The following is a 19,552-nucleotide window of genomic DNA, read 5'->3' as shown; positions in this document are numbered from 1 at the left end:
TGAGTTCTAGACTATAGTAACACCAAGTTGGAAGAAATATGTTGAATTTTCTTATTTCTGAAGGAGATAAATTGGGCCCCTGTTTGTAACTTCTAAATGAGCTTACATCCTGCCGATCATTCTGGAGCCCTAACCTTACACCGTCTCTCACACCTGGCAGCAGGTGCTTTGTGGGATTGGCGTCCACTCCTCAGTGCAGAGCTGACCTTGCAGCCTGGTGCTTTACTGAGGGCGGAGCCTGCCGGTCAGCCCTTGGCTCATCTGATCCCCACTCTCCCCTGCCCTCAGCCCCAGCCCTCAGCCCTTCAGCTAATTTTGCTTAGTATCTAAGCACACAAGCTAAAGCTGGAATCCTGGGTTTGAGTCCTGGCTCCCAGCACTTTCTAACTGGTGACTTCAGATACTTTGTCTCTTTGTGTTTGAGCTCCTTCAAGTCATAAAAATGTGGACAATACGAACACTTCATAGGCTTCTTATGTGTATTATAAGAATTTTTTTTAAAGATATTTAGAACACTTTCTGACACAGTATGGACCACGTATTTGTTAAACAAGACAAAAATCACTGAATACTATCTAGTTTATCATAGTCATAGTTTAGGCATTTTTCCCCAAGGAATTCAGGAAAGCCCAGGTTGTCTGAAGCTATTTCTCCAGGAGTTTTTTTTTCTTTTTTAAGATTTTATTTATTTATTTGAGAGAGAGACACAGCGAGAGAGGGAACACAAGCAGGGGGAGTGGGAGAGGGAGAAGCAGACTCCCAGCTGAGCAGGGAGCCCGATGCGGGACTCGATCCCGACACTCCAGGATCATGACCTGAGCCGAAGGCAGTCGCTTAACCAACTGAGCCACCCAGGCGCCCCTTTCCAGGAGTTTTTGTTTTTTTTTTTTTCCTCCAGGAGTTTTTATCGTTTGATTCATACCCCAAATTAGTCCACTGAATTTCCTTGTGTTTTTTTTTATGAGATATTAAAGGACACTAGTTGTTCTGGAATGTTTCCCACATTTTGTATGCATCTTTACTCTTATAGTATAAGACACTGATCCCTTGTCAAATACAGAGGAGTGATTGATGGAGTGGTTTGAAATATATACATTAAGCACCTTTCTGTGCTAGACACCGGTCGGGGATGAGCCTACCATGATAGACAAGAAAGACAAGGCCCTTGCTCTCCAGAGGCTTGTGCCCATAGCAGATGGACTGGTAGCATAGCTACGGTTGGCGGTAAGGTCAGGAAGGACTTAACGATGATTGAGAATGTCAAGGGTGGGAGGGCGGCCTTTATCTGAGGTGGTTGTGGAGCACCTTTCTGGGGAGGAGCTCTTTGTGCTGAGGCCTGAAGGAGGCGGCTTCGGGTGTATGAAGGTATAGGAGAAAGAGCAATCCACAAAGAAGGATTACAAAGAGCATCCTCTTCTTGAGGAAGAGGAAGGAAGCCAGGGTTGCGGCAAGACCGTACGAGGGGAGATGCCGGAGTGGGCGTGGTGAGCAGGGGCCAGATCGTGCTAGGCCTTGACTGAGAAATGTTATTCTGACAAGCTATGACAGGGGTGGGGGTGTTTTTTTTCATAATTTTTTTTATTGTAGTAAAAGATGCATATCATAAAATGTACCATTTTAACCACTTTTAAGTGTATAGTTGGGTGGCATTAAGTACATTGTTAGGTAACTATCACCACCATCCGTCTCCAGAACTTTTTTCATCTGGTGAAACTCAAATTCCGCCCCATTCTCCCTCTCCCCCCAGCCCCTGGTAGCCAGGGGTCTACTTTCTTGGTCTGTGAATTTGCTGCTGCAGGTACCTTAAATGAGTGGCATCATGTAGGATTTGCCCCTTTGTGATTGACTTCTTTCACTCTGCGTAACATCTTCAGGGTCCATCCATGTTGTAAGATATGTCAGAATGTCCTTCCTATTTAGGGCTGAATAATATTCTGTTGTGTGTATGTATAACCCACATTTTGTTTATCTGTTCATCTGCGATAACTGGTTTTAAGCAGAGGATGGCAAGGTCTATCTCTCCAGTGAGCTACCGGCCATTGATGTGCCACAGTCTATCATTTTATTTGCTATAACGGGAAAGAAAATTGTTTCCTCTGGAGAAAGGAACGTAACTCCATGTAGGAGTCTAAAGTCAGTCTTGAGCCAACAGACTGTTGAATGGAGAGCGTTAAACTTGTCACGTGGAGGGCTGTTAAAGACACAGACCTCTGATCTACCGGCGGAGTTTGATGCAGTATGTTTGCAGTTGGGCCTGACTGAGAATTTGTATTTCTAGCCCTTGCAGCCCAGGTGATGCTGCTGCTGCCGGTCCCGGGGCCACACTTTGAGAACCAGTGTTCTGTGGTATTAAACTTGGCATTTTACTTTCATCTGACTACCAGATTAAAATAAAATATTTTCCTAGAATGATTTATTTGATTCACTGAAATTTATTTTAGTTACTATTGAATGTAGTGGATGTGCTTTGATAAATTATTTTCAATAGTATTTATCATGTTTTTGTCCTATTGTGATAGGTGTGAGTCAGTCAATGTGACGGATTTTAAGTCAAGCTGGAGAAATGGGATGGCTTTTTTGGCTGTCATTCATGCCTTGCGACCAGACCTAATTGACATGAGGAGTGTGAAGCAAAGATCCAACAAAGACAATCTGAAAGAGGCCTTCAGAATTGCAGAACGAGAATTTAAAATACCCAAATTGCTAGAACCAGAAGGTAAAGAAACCTCTTTCTTTTCAAAACAATGTCCAGTGAGAAGTTGGCTTGAAAATGGTATCTATATATAAATGAACAAAACGGCATTATATTTTACTCCTGAGGGGTTAAACTTAAACTCTATTAAATTTCATGAAATTAGGAATTCCTATCAATTTGTTAACCTCTGTAATTGCAGGGATGACATGACAGCTGAAAGCAAAGAGTGCTGTTATTGGAAATAATTTGAGTCTTTGTCTTAATTTTCTTTCATTGTGTTCTATATTGTGTTCCCTTGATTCTCTTGTTCTGTTCTAAAATCTCTCGAGTAAATCCCTTGAGTGAACGTATTTCTCCTCTCCAGTCCCTCCCCCTCAGTAAAGCTAACCTTCCATGAGGATAGAAACTGCCTTTGCTGTTTCTCCCTCTATGGCTGGCTCCGCTTTGCCATGATTATGCTCAATACATCGTGTTGGATTGTGAACAATGACAGCAAAATCCTAAGTACTGGTTATATTTGAAGAGATAATTATGTTAACTTCATAAAATTAAGATTAAAGTGATCTACTTCTTTGGAAAAGCATTTTACTTTGGGTTGGATTGTTTCTTAATTTACTGAAGCTTATTAAAAATCCTAGCAAGGTCATAAAAGAGGATGTAGGATTAGTGAAGATTATAATGAACTAACAGATTAAGAGATTCAAATTCTAGTCTCAGCTCTATAACCAGGGGTATGTAGTAAATGTGTGACTGGCTCTACAAAACAATGTATGTGTGTGCACGAGTGTGTGTGTTTACGTATACAGGTCTATTATTACAAATAGAACTAATATAAAGCACATACAGCACATAGTTTCAATAATAATAAAATATATGTTACACTTTATTATAAATTCCATATAGCCCCAAAATACTTTTGTTGATTTGCACCAAACTCCTGTACCCATCTGAAGCCAACTTATGGTTGCAGCTGCTGGACATGTATAGTTCTGACATGAATGTTAGTGGATAATTTTCTTTATGTTCATGAGTAAGTACGACAGCAAAGAAGTCTGTCACAACTTCATTTGTTCTTCAACAACGTGAATGAGTTTTTTGCTGAATCTAATCCTGGAAGAATATTTCCTCAATTTTTTTGCACTATGTGCAATTTAACAGCTCTAAACAGGACATACTTTTAAGTTTAACTTGCATTATTAACATTTTCTCCATCCCTTTCTTCATAATCAACAAAACAAGAAATCAAGCCCACATTTGCTGATCTGTGTGTGTTTGTGAGGTTTGAACACTACCACCACGGCCGATTCCAGTGAGAAGTCACTGAATGCAGAGTAGGAAAAGATGTGCAACCCTAACACACCATTAGGTATTATTTTTTCTGTCATACAAGTACAGTAGAGGTAAATAACCTCAAGAACATAAGCAATAGTAAAATGTAATAAAATAGTTGGGAAGTGGTGAGTTTTGAGTATCTATTACCTTTATATATATATATATATATATTTTAGGTTTTTATTTATTTGAGAGAGAGAGATAGAGTGACAGAGATAGCAAGAGAGAGCATGAGCGAGAGGGGAGGAGAGGGAGAAGCAGGCTCCCCGCTGAGCCCCGACATGGGGCTCCATCCTGGGACCCCGGCATCATGAACTGAGCTGAAGGCAGACACTTAACCATCTGAGCCACCCAGGTGCCCCTAATATATTTTTTGATTGTGTGTTTATACAATTTAATTTTTAATGCTGGCTATGTTTAACAACCAGCTTATAAAAGTGCTGAAAATCCAATAATCAGCTCTCTCAAGCTGAGCCATCTGGCTCCAACATACCACTAAGTGACTGTGACTTTGTCACTTACCTTTTTTGGTTGTATACGGCTTTATTGTGATGTCATTCACATACCACACAATTTACCCACTTAAGTGTACAATTCAATAGTTTTTAGTATATTGGGGAAATTTTGCCACCATCATCATTATCAATTTTAGAACTTTTGCATCATTCCAAAAATAAACCCCATCCCATTAGCAATCCATCCCTATTTCTCCCCACTTCTTCCAGCCTCTAAGACACACACACACACGCACACAGGCACGCACGCACGCACGCACACACGCACGCACGCATGCATGCATGCACCCAGCCCTGGCAACTACTAATTCTTTCTCTTTCTATAGACTTACCAAGTCTGGACATTTCACATAAATGTAGTCTTTTGTGGCTGGCTTCTTTACCTTAGCATAATCTTTTCAAAGCTTATCTCTGTGGCAGTGTCTATCAGGACTTCATTTCTTTTGTCTTTAATAGGCCTAATGTTTTAGAACAGTTTTAGGTTTACAGAAAAATTGGAAAGAAGATCTAGTAAGTTCCCATGAAGTTTTCCCTATTGTTGACATATTAGTACAGTACATTTGTTACCATTAATGAACCAAAATTGATATATTTTTATGCTTTATTCACGTTTCTTTAGTTTTTCCCTGATGCTCTTTTTCTTTTTAGGATTCCATCCAGAATTCTGTCTTACGTTGAGTTTTCACGTCTTTTTTGACTGCTGTTGACTGTGACAGTTTTCTTAGAGCTTTTTGTTTTGATGATCTGACAGTTTGGAGGATTACTGGTCATGTATATTGTAGAGCACCCCTTTCCTGGATTTGTGTTATGTCTTTTCTCTTATTAGACTGGGGTTATGGGTTCCTCGGAGGAAGACCACAGAGTTGTTAGTGCCGTTCTTATCACATCGTATCAGGGGAACGTGCTGTCAACATTGTATCCCTGGTGATGTTAACTTGATCACCTGGCTGTCAACATTGTATCACTGGTGATGTTAACTTGATCACCTGGCTTTGTCAGGTTTCTCCCTTGTGAAGCTAGTTTTTGTTTCCCTCTCCTGTGTTCTCTTTGGAGGGAAGTCACTGTGGTAGCCCACATGTAGGAGAGTTATGCTCACTCTCCTCGAGGGCCAGTTATCTACGTAAATTATTTACACTTCTTTTGCAAGACCTCTGTCTGTTGTCTCCCGCGTTTATTCATTTATCCAACCATTGATTTATGTCAGTATGGGTTTGTGGACATTTTATTTTATACTTTGGGTTGTAATCTAATATTACTTTGTTTTATTTCTCAAATTAAAAAAGATTTTTTAAGCTCCAAGTTTTTTAGCCCCTGGGAGCTCTTTCAGCTAGCTCCTGTGCTTCTTTGACATAGCCCCATCCATGTGGTGTTTCCTTGTTATTTCTGAGCACACCCTTATTTTCTGACACTACAGGATGCCCCAGGCTCGCCTTGTACATTGCCTACCCCAGGCCTGGGATCAGCCCTCTCTCCAAGGAGTGCTGGTTGGAGACTGGCATTAGAGGCTAAGATCTGGGAGCTAACTGTGCTCGTTGCTATTGATTCTTAGCCTTCTTGGGCCTCAGTTGAATTAGGGGATATTTCTAAGTAAGAGTTAGCCTAATGATTCCAAATTTTTATATATTAGGTTTGCCATTATGTTAGTTTCAGGTGGCTTATTATTAATTCTTCTTGTTAACTTTCCTTTCCTTGTTTTTCCTTCTTTCCCATTTCTTCCTTTCTTTGTCTTTTCTCTTTCCTTTTTGGCTTTTCATTATCTTTTTTTCTTTTCTTTGTTTTTCCTCATGTTTTGTTCTATCCCCTTTTCTGATTACTGGGTTTCTTTCTTTTCTCTTCTCTTCTTTTTTTTTTTTTAGTACTTTTCTCCTACTGTGATTCTCTAAATCTTTATTAGTATAAAATATTTTGTCTAGTTCAATATGTGAAAATAACTAGGTAAATAATGTAATAGACAGTATAAAAAGGCAAATTTCCACTGTATAAATGATTGCCGATAATTCATTTTAAATGGTTTACATAATAGCTTAAACTGTGAAGTACATCATGATTATTTATGCAAACCAAATTCTTTTGTCATATTTGAATAAGATAATTATCTTTTGACAATTTTATTAAAACATTTAATCACAATGCATAGCTGTATACACAATAAAGTTTCTATTTTATTTTTTTTAAAGATTTTATTTATTTATTTGACAGAGAGAGACACAGCGAGAGAGGGAACACAAGTAGGGGGAGTGGGAGAGGGAGAAGCAGGCTTCCCGCTGAGCAGGGAGCCCGATGTGGGGCTCAATCCCAGGACCCTGGGATCATGACCTGAGCTGAAGGCAGATGCTTAACGACTGAGCCATCCAGGTGCCCCTACAATAAAGTTTTTTAAAAGAAACATCTAGTTAAGTCAGTTTAATTATTTTGTGTATCTCTTGATTTACTTTTTTTAAAAAGATTTTATTTATTTGTAAGAGAGAGATAGAGAGAAAGAGAACTCAAGCAGGGGGAGCAGGCAGAGGGAGAAGCAGGCTTCCCGCTGAGCAAGGAGCCCCATGAGGGACTCAATCCAGGATCCTGGGATCGTGACTTGGGCCAAAGGCAGATGCATAGCCAACTGAGCCACCCAGGCGTCCCATACTTTAACTTTTCTACTTATACTTTTTTTGCGGTTAAAGAATAACTCAGTTCTTAGGGATGCTTCCTTTATTGAAACTCCACCCCTACCTTTTTATTGATACCTTTTGTATGTTTACTGTCTTGAATTTTATTATTTGGGTATAGATTAGATTCATGTTCTTCCTCAGCCTACTTAGAACAATCATTGGGCCCAGTAAACACATTTGCTAAGGCATGCATCATGTGTTATATTTGTTTGTTGTTTGTTTTTCTCCTAACAGTAAGCTCCTTGAGGGGCAGATAATGTCTTAAGGTATCTAGCATCTACCCAAGTGTCTAGCGTCCCCTTGTTGAATGAATAAAGTGATGAAACATACAGCTCCTAAGGGCAAGAACTCAGCCTTACCTATCTTGCTTGTGACCTGCATTTGTTGGCTGTCTATAAATGTTTGATGAATTTATTTTAACTGAATTAATAAATAAACACAGAAGATTTCCTTTTCAATATCTTCCTGGTTGTTTTGGCAACATACTAAAAGACATCCCAAAATTATGTGTTCATTTTGTCTGTAGTGTATTGATCACTTCTTTGTGATTTTGTGATCTATCTAATTTATTATAAGTCTGGAGAAGTCTGCATTTAAGGAATTTATAATATTTTTACTTTGTTTAATTCAGCATTTTCCAAATTTATTTCACCATGGACTTCATTAATGCACCACAAGGATTGGCCCACAGAAGGCCCTCAGTAAATATATTTGTTCCACGAATGAACAAATAAAATCTTGTGGATGTCTTCAGTAAGTCTGCCATACAACATATGCATTTGTCTGTCAGAGAGAGAGAAGCAGGAAGAGCGATAGGCAGAGGGAGAGGGAGAGGGAGAAGCAGGCTCCCTACTGAACAAGGAGTCCAATGAGGGACTCCAACCCAGGACCCTGGGATCATGACCTGAGCTGAAGACAGATGCTTAACCGACTGAGCCACCCAGGTGCCCCAACATATGCCTTTGGAAATGCTTCAGTGAACACTTGCCGAGACCGGTGTGACAGGAATGGATTCCAGTCACTCTGTTCCTACACTTTCCTCTCCTGGAGGAGTTTCTGTATCGTGTCTCTGGAAGGAGGAAGGCTGTATTTCTCCTTTCCACCCTCCCTACTCATGGCCTTATACGGACAACATGTAAGGTGGAAATTGAGGCTGTGCACATACTATGGGCAGGATTCAACTCAGCTCCGTTTGCCTGTGGATCTAAGCTCTGAGCCACCGCATAGACTTGGAGCAAGGGCCGCTGACCAGAGATTGCGTGGCCGGTTAACTACTTTGGTTCATTTCTAGGCTGTCTTATGGCAGAGCCTGTTCTTGTGTAGTCATTACAGTAAATCACATCTATAGTTGATTGATAGTGCGGCACCTTTTGCAGATGTGGATGTTGTGAGTCCTGACGAAAAGTCAATTATGACCTATGTGGCGCAGTTTCTACAGTATTCGAAGGATGCAGCTGAGACTGGAGATAAAGCTCAGGTATGTCCTTATAAGTATGACTCAAGAGCATTTTTGTTGTACCCTACTAGTGGCTTAATTTTTAAAATCGAGGTATAATTTGCATATAGAGCTTCAAAGTGCTGTTCTGTGAGTTTTGACAAATGCATACACCCATGTAAACCATGCCACAGTCACGATGTAACACATTTCTGTTACCCAGATTGTTCCACTGTGCCTCTCTCCTGTCTGTACCCCACACCCTGGGCAACTGGTATTCTAATTTCACTGTAGATTAGTTTTGCCTGTTCTTAAAAATTTTTAAGTTAAAAGTGGTAATTAATTAAACTTTGCTGAATTATCTAAAATAACTTTTACATAGGCACTCTATAAGACAAATTAGGTTTAGCAGTCTTTTGAAAAATTCTAGAGCTATCTAATTTTTGTCTATTTTAATTTTAAGAGCTTTTTTGAGATATAATTCACATGCCATGAAATTAAACCATTTAAAGTTCACAGTTTAGTGGTTTTTGGTATATTTACATAGCTGTGCAGTCATCACCACCATCTAATTTTAGCATATTTCCATTTTACCTATTTGACTACATGTAACTGGGATTGTATAATCTATAAAAAATGGAAGCAGTGTGTTCTGCTCTTCATCGTTGTTTGTTGTGGTACTCTTGAATCACTGTCAGATTGCAATTTGGTTATTCAGTTTTTTCCTTTGACTCTCAGTCAGGTACACAAAATATTGTGGTGCAAATTTCATAAAAATCAGTGAGATGCAAATAAACACATATTCTGCTTCTGTGGAGATAAATGAGTGCTGTGAATTTAGTAAAGTGTTTTTGAATATTATTTTAATATGTATTTAAACTACTTCCTCAGACATGTTTACATGCAGTCATATTGTCACATTTTATGTGACAAATTTAGGCCTATGTTTTTCCAACTGTTAGGTTTGAGGCACCACGCCAGATTGTTCCTGACTCCGGAACAGAGACTCAAGCTGGGACACAAGCGTATAATTCAGTTCACTTATTTCTGACCTGCTGGGGAGCTACTCTTTTCTAATTAATTTTCTTATTAAAAAATAAAATGAAAAATTCAACTGTCCATGAAATCAGATGCAAAAATATACAGAAAACACTCCTGCTTAATAGAAAGAGAAGAGTAAATGAGGGTTAAAGGAGAATGGAAATAAGATGTAACATCTTTGGCTTTAACCTCTGGCAGTAAATTTTGCTTTCAAATGTAAGCAAGCAAGAATCTAAGAAAAAATAGTTGTTCCTCACATCCACAGGATAACCGAACCAAAACCTTTAGTAGCATTATTTTCAGGGTCTTTAAAATGCTCAAAATATTTTTGATGTCAGTGTATTTGGGTGTGAATAGCTCTTGAATTAACCCACTTTTAGATGTATTGGAAAACAGTATTCTGAAAGGCCTAATATAAATTGAGTAATTTAGAATAATGTTCTCTAAAATTGAGGAATAATAGAAATGGAGAAGCCAAAAAAAAAAAAATAGGGGCTTGCTTGCCTTGTCTCTTTAGCACGTTATGTTCAGGTGCTAGTTTCAATCCATTTTAAAATTTAAGGTGTTTTGTGCACAAGCAGAATTCCTCTTTGGCACCATGAGTCACTGGTGTGTAATGATTGCATTATTTCACTGATGTTTGAAGTTGTTAATTTTATTGTTAAAAAAAAAATCTCCAAGTCTATTTAGGGTAGAGTTTTAAATGTGTGTGTGTTTATGTGAATTTTAGGGAATGATGAAAGATGCTGTGGTCTGGTTAACTCTACAAGAGAAAAAACTACGGGAAGTCCTAAAGGATTCAGAAAATGAGAACTACTCTAAAAAGTATGAAGTAAGTATGACTTTAAACAGCAATTTATTTGTAACTCACTGTTAAGGAAGAGTAGGGTGCTTTTGAAAAAAAAGTCTTTTAGGGTAATTATTTAAAGACTAAACAAACGCCAAGTTTTAGCATCGAGTTCTAGGACAGTGCTTCTCACATTCTGATGTGCGTGTGAATTACCTGGGCAATCTCGTTAAAGTGCGGATTCGAACTCAGTAGTTCTGGGTGGGGCCTGAGACTCTGCATGTCCAGCAAGCTGCCGGTGGTGCTGATGCCTGGTCCTCCGGGTACTTTGAATAGTAAGCTTTTAGAACAGGGCGTGGCAAACTGGTCTGTGGGCGCCACCATCAGTTTTTGTGAATCGGGTGTTACTGGAAGAGAGCCATGCCCAGTAAGGTATTATTCATGGCTGCTTGGGCCAGAATTAAGTAGTGGCAGTAGCCACCATATGGCCCTCAAACCTAGGACATTTACTATCTTGCCACTTACAGCCGAAGTTTTCCAGTCCCCAGTCTAGAGCAGAAAGAATATTGAATGAAAAAAAGATCAGGAAATCAGAAATGAAGCCAACCCTGAATGATAACAAGATAGGGCCCCAATCAAGGTGTCCTTCGAGGAAAATTGACACCTGTTATTGTCCCCGTGTTTGAACATTAGCTTTTTACCAGGCGCCTTGCCAACCAGCATTTTACCTGTCACAGCATCTTATGGAGAGTGGTATTGCTATTCCAGCCTTACAGATGAAGACAAGACTTAGAGGCACGAAGCGACTTGTCTGAGGTCACATAGCTACTGAGAGGTAGAGCTGGGATTTGAGTGAAGTCTGGCTTTGAAGCCCGAGCTCTCTTTATGTCCTGGGGCTTCTCCAGGTTAGGCAGTTGCTCCTGTACCGTCTTGAAAGAGACTAACAGGAGCCAAGGTGAGGGTTCTTCAGCCCCGTTTCTCAGAACCCACTGTTTCTGCAACTCTGCTCCCCACCAGTCCTCCGTCCTGAATAAAGCAGACACCCTCTCATGTGCCTGCACAGCACTTAACACCTCCAAGCTCTGTTTCCCTGTCAGAGGGAGTTGGACGAATCCAGTCTTTCTAACCGTACCATGCAGCCGATTGTGCGACTTGCTGGCAGCAGCATCCTTTTTGGTTTAGAGGCGTCAGAGAAGAAAGGGGATGGGACAGTTTCATCTTACTTTCATCTGAGCTGCATCAGCTTTGGCGCTTCTTCCGTCTTTGTTCTGGCCCAATATGGGTCTTTTTTAAAGATTTTATTTATTTGAGAGAGAGAGAGCGCGCGCTAGCACAAGCAGGGAGAGGGGCAGAAGCAGAGGGAGTGGGACAAGCAGACTCCCCACTGACTGTGGAGCCTGACTTGGGACTTGATCCCAGAGCCTGGGGATTATGACCTGAGCTGAAGGCAGATGCTTAACCCACTGAGCCACCCAGGCGCCGTTGGCCTGATATTTTTTACTGACAAGATGCTAAGTGTCCACTGGAAGTGCTTTGCTTGCACATATGTCCTTGATTTAGTCATGGACCACAGATTCAGGTTTCTAAAAAGGCTTTATGAAGTTATTAATGATCAGAAAGAATTACAATAATTATCGCCCAGTTTGCTCGTAAAACTTAATCTTTCAAAAAAAATTTATATATTTATTTATTTTCAAAAGTAAGCTCTACTCCAAACATAGGGGCTCGAACTTATGACCCCAAGATCAAGAGTTGCATGCTCTCCCAGCTGAGCCAGCCAGGTGCCCCAACTCATAAAATTTAACTGAAAATGCTGTCAATTATTATGAATAATGTTTGAAATAATATTTATGGAATTGATGACTCTTCAACACTAATATTTCACGCAAATCCAAACCAAGGAAAGCTTTATTTTTAAAATTTTTGAGGGCAGGGATGAAGTATTTTCTAAGGTCTGTATAAAATGACTTGGGAAGAACTGGCTCAAGTGCAGTTAATCATAGACACATTTACATGTGATCACTGCTACCATATAGTTCTTACTTCTACTCATTCTTATTTTGTTGTGAATCCATATTTGGGGAGGACAAACAAACTCACATTTTCCATGTGGCATCATGAGTTGTCCTGTCGAGCTGGGTGACCTGGCCACTCTCTTCCAGTAGAAATCCAAGAGTACTGACACGAGACACAAGCTGTGACCTGTTGTTACTGTGATGGCACTCAAATGATCAAGGTGCACTGATGAAAGATACCAGAGCAGTGAGAGGATCCTGAAGTCAGGAAACTTTACCTTTATCTAAGTAAAAATTTAAATGTAACCTACAGCTATAGACCTTAACATAGTGGATTACATTTCAGAAACTGATCTAAAATTTCTGTCTTGAAAATACTTTTCTGATTGTAGAGTCTGCTGTCCTTTTTGGAGTCATTCAATGAAGAAAAAAAGCCCTTTTTGGACATTCTGCCAATAAAAAGGAATCTGAATGAGCTGAATGAAGATCAGTTACAGTTGAGAGAAGCCTGGGATGGCCTCACCTACCAGGTTACTGTGTTATATTGATTGAAAGAACATTTTCATGAGGCAGCTTTGTTTGTTGGATGATTACTTTAGACTTCCATGAGGAATTCTGTAAAAGAGTACATGCTACATTAGAAATTTGGGAGAGTGTTCTTTTAGTTTCTCCGTGGCCTCATTTGGGTAGTGATTGATATTTAATAGGAATTTACAGCATTCTGCTTAGAGAAACTGCTTATCCAAAGTTTTTATATTTGCCATCAATGATTGGTTTGCTACAGTAGATTATCCATATTCTGATTGACCTGCAGCCTCATCTCTATAATGGACCAGAATCATGTGTCACTATTAATAGATGCTTGAAGGGGGTTAGGGACGAGCCTAGAGAGAATGTGTGAAGATGAATGTGTATGTGTGTCTGAATATATCTATATGATTTCAGTTGTTTGCAGTTTATTGAGATTTGTGTTATGACCCACTATGTAGTGCATTTTTTTTTTTTTAAGATTTTATTTATTGGAGAGAGACAGAGATAGCGAGAGAGAGCAGGAGCAGGGAGAAGGAGAAGGAGGCTCCCCGCTGAGCAAAGAGCCCAACGTGGGGCTCCATCCCAGGACCCTGGGATCATGACCTGAGCCAAAGGCAGACGCTTAACCAACTGAGCCACCCAGGTGCCCCGGATGTAGTGCATGTTGGTGTACATACCATTTGCCCTTGAAAGAATGTGTATTCTGTATTTGATATAGCTTGCTTTCTTTCTTTTTCTTTCTTTCTTTCTTCCTTTCTTTCTTTCTTTCTTTCTGTCTTTCTTTCTTTTTTAAAGATTTTTATTTATTTATTTGAGAGAGAATGAAAGAGAATGAGCAGGGAGAGCGGAAGAGGGAGAGGGAGAAGCAGATTCCCCTGCTGAGCTGGGAGCCTGAGTGGGGCTCTATCCCAGGTCGCCAGGATCACAGGATCATGACCTAAGCTGAAGGCAGATAGATGCCCACCGTACAGAGCCACCCAGGTGCCCTTGATATAGTATTCAACAGATATCAGTTAAGATAAAGATGGTTGATAGTATCAGATTATCTATGTCTTGATTGACATTTTCCTTAGTTTTATCGGTTGCTGAGAGAGGGCTGTTAAAATCTATAGAATCGTTCCTTCCATGCTGTGGATTTTGCTTCATGTATTTTAAAACTTGGTATTAGTTGTGCACATTTATGATTGTTATCATAATGACACTGATGAATGACACTTATTACTATGAAATATTCTTGTTTATTTCTCGTAATACTGGTTTTTTTTTGATGTCTACTTAATCTGCTATCAATATTATCATTCCAGTCTTATGCTGACTCATATATCTTTTTCCTTCATTTACTTTCATTTGAGTCTTTTTATTTATTTATTTATTTTTTAAAAGATTTTATTTATTTATTTGGCAGAGAAAGACACAGCGAGAGAGGGAACACAAGCAGGGGGAGTGGGAGAAGGAGAAGCAGGCTTCCCGCGGAGCGGGGAGCCCGATGTGGGGCTCGACCCCAGGACCCTGGGATCATGACCTGAGCCGAAGGCAGACACTTAATGACTGAGCCACCCAGGCGCCCCTTGAGTCTTTTTATTTAAAGTGCATCTCTATGGGCAGCATATGGTTGGATCTTGCTTTCTTATCCATTATGATAATCTCTACCTTTTAGTTGGAGAGCTTAGTCAGTTAATATTCAATGGAATATTAATATGGTTCAATTTAGGTATATCATTTTACTCTTTTTTTCTGTTTATTCCCTCTTTTTTTTTTAAAGATTTTATTTATTTATTTGAGAGAGAGAATGAGAGATAGCACGAGAGGGAAGAGGGTCAGAGGGTCAGAGGGAGAAGCAGGCTCCCTGCTGAGCAGGGAGCCCGATGCGAGACTTGATCCCGGGACTCCAGGATCATGACCTGAGCCGAAGGCAGTCGCTTAACCAACTGAGCCACCCAGGCACCCCATTCCCTCTGTTTTTTGTATCTCTATTCTTTCCTGCCTTGCTTTAGATTATGTTAATATTTTTAGAATTTCATTTTAATTTATTGGCTTTTTTCTCTACTGCTTTCTATCAGATTTCCATTGAGATTACAATATACATTTAAAAATTATTACAGTCTGCAGGGCGCCTGAATGGCTCAGTTGGTTGAATCTGCCTTCAGCTCAGGTCATGACCTCACGGTCCTGGGATTGAGCCCCACATTGGGCTCCCTGCAGAGCAGGGAGTCTGCTTCTCCCTCTCCCTTTGTGCTCCCTCTTTCTCTCTTAAATAAATAAATAAAATCTTAAAAAAAATTTTTTTTACAGTCTACTTATACAACTTTTAAGTTACCGTAATTTTTATGTAGAAATCTTTTAATTAAATTCATTTGTCATTCTTTATGCTATAGTTTCTTTATATATAAATATATGTATATATGTAAATGCCATAAACATATGTTTTAAAGTCTCCAAGACCATGTTACAAATTTTTGCTAAAAATAGTCATACATTTTAAAGAAATTAAGAGAAAAAAATGTCTCTTACATTTATCTAGATATTTATCATTTCCAATGGTCTTCATTCCTTTCTAGAGGTTTGAGTTTCCATCTGAACTCATTTCCCTTCACCCTGAAAAAACTTTTTTTTAACTTATCTTATAATGCAGATCTGGCGGAACAAATTCTCTTAGTTTTCTTTGATTTCTGAATGTCTTTATTTTGCCTATATTCTTTTTTTTAAGGTTTATTTACTTATTTTAGAGAGAGAGGGAGAGAGAGAGAGCGGGTGCAGGGAAAGGGGCAGAGGGAGATGGAGAGAAAGAATCTCAAGCAGACTCCCTGCTGAGTGTGGAGCTGGATGTGGGGCTTGCTCTCATGATCTGAGCCAAAATCAAGAGTTGGATGCTTAACATACTGAGCCACCCAGGCGCCCCGCCTTCATTCTTTTTTTTTAAACATCTTTTTTGATGTATAATTTACATATCATACAATTCATTCATTTTAAATGGATAGGTAAATGATTTTTGGTGAATTTACAGAGTTGTAACAGAGATTTTATGGTCTGCAAATCAAAAATACATGTTTCACATCATTTATCAAGGGTGTTAAATAGTCTGGTAGCTTAAAAGAACCACCCTCTTCAAGTACCTAATTTGGGAGAACTGGCATAGCTCTGGAAACCTTCCCATCAAGTGTCAGGGCTCATTGCGTCCCCAGCTCGTGTTCTTATCACAGCTTTGAAACTGACGCTTGCAAAGGGCAGGAGCTCTTGGTTACAATTGCTCAACAAAAGGGAAGGAGAGGAAGAAGATACTGTCTGTAGAGTTCACGATGTTCCAGGCCACAAAGACCTGGCCTAATTTTATTGAATATGACTTGGCAAAAATACCCACAATAATGAGAAAAACCATTAAAAAAACTATTTTGCAAGAGTAAGTGCTACAAATTGATCATAGCTTGAAAATCCATTCCTTAGTTGGATATAATACAGCTTGTCTCGGTGTGGCAAAGGAGACATTAATGTTAAAGTCATCAGGTATATAAAAGTCAATATCATCCAGACAGTTTCTGGTTCAGTTGTTTGAGCACACAATTACCTCAAAGCCTCACAGTAAATGGTTTCATTTTAAGCCAGCTATGCAAAATAGCAATATTCTGTTATTTTGACCTGACAAGATCAGTGCAGACCAGATACAAATTTTCATACAAATACAAAAGTAATTTACATGTAGAGTACAGCTCCCACGCAGAAAGCACGTGTTCCATTCCATCCAAAATGTATACAGCTTTCTTTTAGTTGTGAAAAGATCATCAGTTGAATTAGAGCTATTGTTCTTAGACTCTCTTTAACTCAGTCATGTATCAACTTTCTGACTTATTTTATTTTGGCAAATGTACAAATAACTTGGTTATAATGAAAGAACATATTAAAAATTCATAATGGGGCGCCTGGGTGGTCAGTTGGTTAAGTATCTGCCTTTGGCTCAGGTCATGTTCCCAAGGTCCTGGGATCGAACCCCGCATCAGGCTCCCTGCTAAGCGGGGGGCCTGCTTCTCCCTCTCCTTCTGCTGTTCCCTCTGCTTGTGCTCTCTCTCTGTCAAATAAAAAAAAAACTTAAAAAAAATTCATAATGATGAAAATATTTTTTTCATTCTTTTCCAACTGGAGGCTTAATTGCATATACTTAATGATTGAAGATTGTAGAGTTGCCTTTTGCCATATGTTGTTTGAGAAGATAAACTTGAAAGCAACTAAAGCAAAACAAAATACCACATAATATTCCTTACATGTGGGATCTTTAAAAAAAAAGTCTAACTTCTAGAAACAGCGAGTAGAAAAGTGGTTGTCAGGGATGGGGAGTAGGGAATAGAAGTTGGTGAAAGGGTACAAACTTCCAGTGATAAGTTGAGTAAGGTCACATGATGGCTATTCTTGATTAACACTGTATTAAAGCATCAAAATTTGCTAAGAGAGTTGAATTTAAATGTTCTCACCAAAAAAAAAAAAAGATGTGAAGTGATTGGATGTGTTAATTAACTAGATAGTGGGAATCCTTCCACAAAGTATGTGTGTATCAAATCACCATGATCTACACTTTAAATATCTTACAATTTTGTCAATATACCTCAATAAACCTAAAAAAAAGAGCAAAACAATATGAAAACTATATTTAATGCTTCTAGTTTATGAATAGTTCCATTTGACCTCCTTAAAGGAGCCTAGCTTTTTCCTCATTTAACATCTTTATACTTGGGTATTTGCTCATATGTTTCTTTTTGATATTTGTCTTGCATATGGTGGCACTCAATAAATGTTTTTCAATTAGTGATGAATCAGATAACCCTATTTTAAAAATGTAATTTTGCTTTTTCTTTCTTCTATTTAAAATCAATTTAACTTTAAGAATAGTGGCAATTCATTTGGTAGAACTATAATGGAAAGAGAAATACAGATTTAAAACTCATACTTTTTTTTTTTAAAACTCATACTTTCATTTGAGGAAGTCATTGAGTGAAACACCTTTTAATTTGTGCTTGATCTTCATGGGGGTGGGGGTCTTTGGAATGAGAATGCCATAAAAACCACAATAGAGCTGTGTGAGTTCAGATCAAAAACCACACTCTTTTTAAAAATTTTTATTTAAATTCATTTAATTAACATATAATGTATTATTGGTTTCAGAAGTAGAGGTTAGTGATTCGTCAGTTGCCTATGACACCCAGTGCTCATCACATCACGTGCCCTCCTTAATGTCCATCACCCAATTACCCCATCCCCCCACCCCCCTCCACTCCAGCAACCCTCAGTTTGTTTCCTATGGTTAAGAGTCTCTTATGGTTTGTCTTCCTCTCTGGTTTCATTTTGTTTTATTTTTTTCCTCTCTGAGTGGTGTGAAGTGGTATCTCATTGTAGTTTTGATTTGTAATCGCTTCTCGGCCTTTTGGCTAAGATCAAGTGTAGTTTTGATTTGTATTTCCCTGATGTTGAGCATCTTTTCATGTGTCAACCATCTTGATGTCTTCTTCGGAAAAATGTCTTTTCATGTCTTCTGCCCATTTTTTTAACTGGATTATTGTTTTTTTGTGGTGGTGTTTGATAAATTCTTTATATATTTTGGATACTAACCCTATATCAGATATGTCATTTGCAAATATCTTCTCACATTCCGAAGGTTACCTCTTAGTTTTGTTGATTGTTTCGTTTGCTGTACCGAAGCTTTTTACCTTAAGTCCCATTAGTTCATTTTTCCTTTTGTTTCCCTTGCCTCAGGAATTTAGGAAACAAAACAGGTGAACATGGGGGGGTGGGCAGGGTGGAGAAGAGAGAGAAACAAACTGGGAAACAGACTCTTACCAATAGAGAACAAACAGGGTTGCTGGAGGGGAGGTGGGCAGCGGGGATGGTTTAGATGGGTGATGGGGATTAAGGAGGGTACTTGTTGTGATTAGCACTGGGTGTTGTATGTTAAGTGATGAGTCACTGAAATCTACACCTGAAGCTGATATTACACTGAATATTAACAAAGTGGAATTTAAATAAGAATTTGAAAGACAAAAAAATAATTAAAAATTAAAAAAAAAAGAATTCCAGGCATCATTGTGTAATCATTGTTCTTCCAGGGTCTTCCCTGGGCCCCCTCTTCCTGGCTCTGTTATATTGCTGACCACAGTTAACTGTAACCATGTACTTTGCTTCTCCCACTAAGGGATTCAGGCAAGACATTTGTTTTGTTTTTATATTTATCTGATTGTATGAAAAGATGTAGAGGGTTGTATTAAACTTACTCTTCTGTTCATGGCACATGGGTCTGGACAAGGCCCTAATCTAACTTTTATTCACTTGTTTAATTTGTGTTTCTTTCTATACCCATGCCCTCCCTCCATTTCCCTTTCTCCTTAGCCCACTATTGTGATGTGCTTAAGGTGTATCTTTTCGTTTTGTGTTGTCTTGCAAAATACATATTATATTTATGTGCTCATGTATTTTTAAGTTGGGTAAATTGATGTTACATGTTATTCTGCTTTGTAAATTTTTGAGCACACGTATTTAAAATGCCCCACTGTTCCCATGTGTGTACATC

General features: G+C 38.9%; 1 protein-coding gene across 1 annotated transcript in view; it reads left to right on the top strand.

Annotated features, from left to right (window-relative positions):
• SYNE2 (spectrin repeat containing nuclear envelope protein 2) overlaps positions 1–19,552 on the top strand; it is a 261,213-nt gene that overhangs the window by 28,096 nt on the left and 213,565 nt on the right. The window contains exons 7-10 of the mRNA XM_028101704.2: positions 2,520–2,716; positions 8,573–8,673; positions 10,403–10,504; positions 12,867–13,004. Of these exons, the coding sequence (XP_027957505.2) occupies positions 2,520–2,716; positions 8,573–8,673; positions 10,403–10,504; positions 12,867–13,004 (538 nt within the window). The remainder of the gene's footprint in view (positions 1–2,519; positions 2,717–8,572; positions 8,674–10,402; positions 10,505–12,866; positions 13,005–19,552) is intronic.

The sequence above is a fragment of the Eumetopias jubatus genome, unplaced genomic scaffold (genome assembly GCF_037043125.1).
Source record: "Eumetopias jubatus isolate StellerSeaLion01/CBP00866 unplaced genomic scaffold, mEumJub1_p1.0 scaffold_7, whole genome shotgun sequence".
Classification (NCBI taxonomy): domain Eukaryota; kingdom Metazoa; phylum Chordata; class Mammalia; order Carnivora; family Otariidae; genus Eumetopias; species Eumetopias jubatus.
Note: the sequence above shows the minus strand (reverse complement) of the source record. Positions and strands in the feature narration are given on the sequence as shown.